A 4,018-nucleotide genomic window follows, 5' to 3' on the forward strand; every position below is an offset into this window, starting at 1 on the left:
CCTGCTGATTCTGAACACTGATGTTGGTGGTGTTGCATTATTGAAGTGACATGAATTCAGTGCAGATGGCTAATTAATTCGTTTTAAAGGAGTTTAACGATCTGCCGTACATCACTCAAAGCACGCTACTTAAGATTTTACTGTAAGAAGTCTCTTCTGCTCACCAAGACTGCATTTATTTGATCAAAAGTACTGTAAAAATTGTTAAATATTTTTACAATTTAAAACAGCTGTTTTCTATGTGAATATCTGTTAAACTGGAATGTATTTCTGTGATGCGCAGCTGTATTTTCAGCATCATTACTCCAGTCTTCAGTGTCACATGATCTTCAGAAATCATTCTAATATGCTGATTTACTGCTCAAGAAACATTTCTGATTATTATCAATGTTGAAAACAGTTGTGCTACACAATATTTTTGTGGAAACTGTGATGCGTTTTATTTTTCAGGATTCACACAAGTTCAAAAGAACTGCATTTATTTGAAATGGAAACATTTTGTAACATTATAAATGTCTTTGCTGTCACTTTTGATCACTTTAATGCGTCCTTGTTGAATAAAAGTATTAATTTCTTTAAAAAAATCTTACCGGCCCAAATGCTGCAGATGGGTGTTTTTTATGAAGTGCGAGGGATGTGATTGGCTGTGCCTCTGCCCCGTTGCAGTATGGGAGTGCGAGTGATGGACACCTCCTGGGTTTCTCGGAGAGGCTCCTCCTCCTCGTCTCGTAAGAGCTCCTCAACTCCGCCCAGCATTCAGCCGCCCTCTGATTCGCTGAGCCCTGAGCAGACGGCCGATGTCTCCGCCTCCCCCTCACAGACTCCGCCCCCCATCAGCGCCGATAGGACCAGGTAAACAGAGGCGACCAATAGGAATCCAGCGCACACGAGCTGAGCTCGTCACATGACTGCGGCTCGTTTCAGTTCAGCCAGATGAGGACATCATGAATATTAATGTCATTTGTGACCGTGGAGCACAAAACCAGTCATAAGGGTCAATTTTTTGAAATTGAGATTTATGCATCATCTGAAAGCTGAATAAATAATCTTTCCATTGATGTATGGTTTGTTAGGATAGGACAATATTTGGCTGAGATACAACTATTTGAAAATCTGGAATCTGAGGGTGCAAAAAAATCTAAATATTGAGAAAATCATCTTTAAAGTTGTCCAAATGAAGTTCTTAGCAATGCATATTACTAATCAAACATTAACTTTTAAGTAGGAAATGTACAAAATCTCTTCATGGAACATGATCTTTACTTAATATCCTAATGATTTTTGGCATAAAAGAGAAATGTATAATTTTGACCCATACAATGTATTGCTGGCTATTGCTACAAATATACCCCAGCGACTTAAGACTGCTTTTGTGCTCCAGGGTCACATTTTATACAGTATATTACTTTTGAATATCATCCAAAGCAGCTCAGAATCAATATTTAAAGTGGAAGTTAAAGCAAAGAATAATTCAGTTTTGATTATATTTATGAATTAGTTGGCTACTGAATTGAAACTGGAGTCATTCCCGTCTCTTTCCTCTTTTTAATTTCCCCTGAAGATTAAAATTAATTTATCAGAATTGCATTATTCTGTACCATTATTCACTGATTATCTTTCACTGACAGAATTTGCATTCCTGTATGAACTGTTCTTTTATTTATTTTCTCTCTGTTTTGTTGACTGCGTGAATCCTTTTTATGCATCAGTATTTTAATATCCTCGGTATGTGAGACACTCAACATCACACGCTCCTCCTGTATGTTCAGAGTCACTCTTGTTTCTGCTGATGAACGTAATTAGCATTATTTGAAAGGAATGCTTCGGGTTCAAAACATACGCTCTGTCCATCACATCTGTAGCAAATTAAACAGCATATCAGAAAAATCAGTTCAATTTAATTGTCGAAGTTCAAAATACAAACAATTGTATGTGTTACCTTGTGCTAAAATTAATGATTAATTTTAATTAATATGCATATATAATGCAAAATGCATTCATATTTATTTATAATAAATATTTTTATTTTATTTATGATTCATATTATAATTACAACTTAAAAATAATAGTTTGATTTTATTAATTTTTTAAATAAATATTGAACAAATCAAGTATTAATTAGAATATTAATCAATATGAATCATAAATAATCTAAATGTAATTATTATTAATAATCTATATTAATAAATATGCAATTAATGATTAATTATATTAATATTTATTCATTATGATATTAATTAATATTATTGATTAAATAACAATCACTAACAATAATGTAATAATTGACAATTAAATCATTAGAGTTGAATAATTGATAATAATTTAATTATAATTCATTCATAATTAATAGTAATAAATAATAACAATAATGAATAATTTATTGATATTTATGAACATGAAATAAGTATTAAGTATAATATGTAATATTTAATAATTAACTTAGTTATTGATTATTATATTGATTATTAATTAATTGACTTAATTATAATGAACTAATATCAGTAAATTTTAATAGAATGGATGATTATTTTAATTTCATTTATAAATTGTAATATTAATTAATATAAGTACATAATAATAATAATAATTGACTGACTGTTAAATAATAATTGATTAATTGCGAAGTATGAGTTTAATTATAATTCATTTATAATTAATATTCATAACTATTAACAAATTAATGATTGTATTAGTATCTATGAACATTAAAAAAATATTAATTATAATATTTATTAATAATTGACTGACTGTTAAATAATAATTGAAGAATTGCTAATAATATTTGAATTGAATTACACTTAATTAATAGTCATACATTTTAACTAACTGATTGTATGAGTATTTATGAACATTAAAAATGATTATTTATAATATTAATTAAAATCGATTATCAATTTATTGGTTTAATTAGAGTTATCAGTAAATATTAAATATGATTTACATTTTAAATGATGTTGCCATGGTAACGGCGCAGATGCTGTTGATGGAGCTGAACGTATTGATCTCAGACAGTTTTACGTGTCAATCTTGTAAATCTTTTCAGCTTCGACGAGGCATCATCCAATTGCTCGGACTCCTGTCTCGTCTGTCGCTCCCCGCCCCCTCCGTACCCTGTCTCCTCTTCCTCCTCCTCTTCCTCGCTCCCTCACCCTCGAGTGCGTCTCGAAAGCGTTCCTCCCTCGGCGTTCAGTCCTCCTCCGCTCCTCCTGTCCTCCACCTCTCTAGACATCATCTCCAATTCTAAACCCAGCGTCCCTCTGTCCTCCGAGCTCCTCCCCACCGCTCCGCCGGGGGCCGCCTGCAGCCGAGAGAGAGGACTCAGAGCGCCTAGGTAACTACCACTAACCCACTAACTACCCGCTGGAACACTGAAGGCAAATTTGGGATTATACAGTGCTGGCCAAAATGATTAGAACACTAGTATTTCCAGCAGCTAAAACTGGGTTTAAAGGGGTCATATGATGCAATTTAAATTTTTCCTTTCTCTTTTCGCGATCCGCTCTGAACAGCTGAAAGCCCGGCAGACTCAACGCGCTTTTAATACACACAGTGTGAATTAAATAATAAATAGGTTTTCAGTACAGTAGCATTTGATTCAGTACAGTAGCATTCCTTTACATGAATTCCTGCTGCAGCTACTGAAACTAAAACTGAAAAGTTGCTTCAGACTTTCCCTCAAGTTCCCTGCACAGCTTTATGCATTAAAATGAGCAAATATCCCTGCTGTCAAATAAAGGGGTTTTTCTCTTTGCTTAAAGAACAGCTGCCACACGAACATAGATTACACACCACTCACACACACACGTTTATTTACTTGCCCTTTAAAGAAAACTTGTTGGTATCTACAAACACTTTACTTGATATTAATTAATTTATTAATTTTAGGTCAAAATATTTATAAATAAATATTATTTGTATTTATTTCACTAACACCAAATAAAACGGTTTTTATTTTATTTTTATTTGCGATAATTATAAATAAATAATATTATATATACTTTACTATTACATTATATAA

General features: G+C 32.4%; 1 protein-coding gene across 1 annotated transcript in view; it reads left to right on the forward strand.

The window, feature by feature from the left end:
• LOC107659658 (rho GTPase-activating protein 44-like) overlaps positions 1-4,018 on the forward strand; it is a 38,339-nt gene that overhangs the window by 28,987 nt on the left and 5,334 nt on the right. The window contains exons 17-18 of the mRNA XM_016448669.1: positions 667-852; positions 3,044-3,331. Of these exons, the coding sequence (XP_016304155.1) occupies positions 667-852; positions 3,044-3,331 (474 nt within the window). The remainder of the gene's footprint in view (positions 1-666; positions 853-3,043; positions 3,332-4,018) is intronic.

Source organism: Sinocyclocheilus anshuiensis, unplaced genomic scaffold, assembly GCF_001515605.1.
Source record: "Sinocyclocheilus anshuiensis isolate Anshui unplaced genomic scaffold, SAMN03320099.WGS_v1.1 scaffold75, whole genome shotgun sequence".
Taxonomy (NCBI): Eukaryota; Metazoa; Chordata; class Actinopteri; order Cypriniformes; family Cyprinidae; genus Sinocyclocheilus; species Sinocyclocheilus anshuiensis.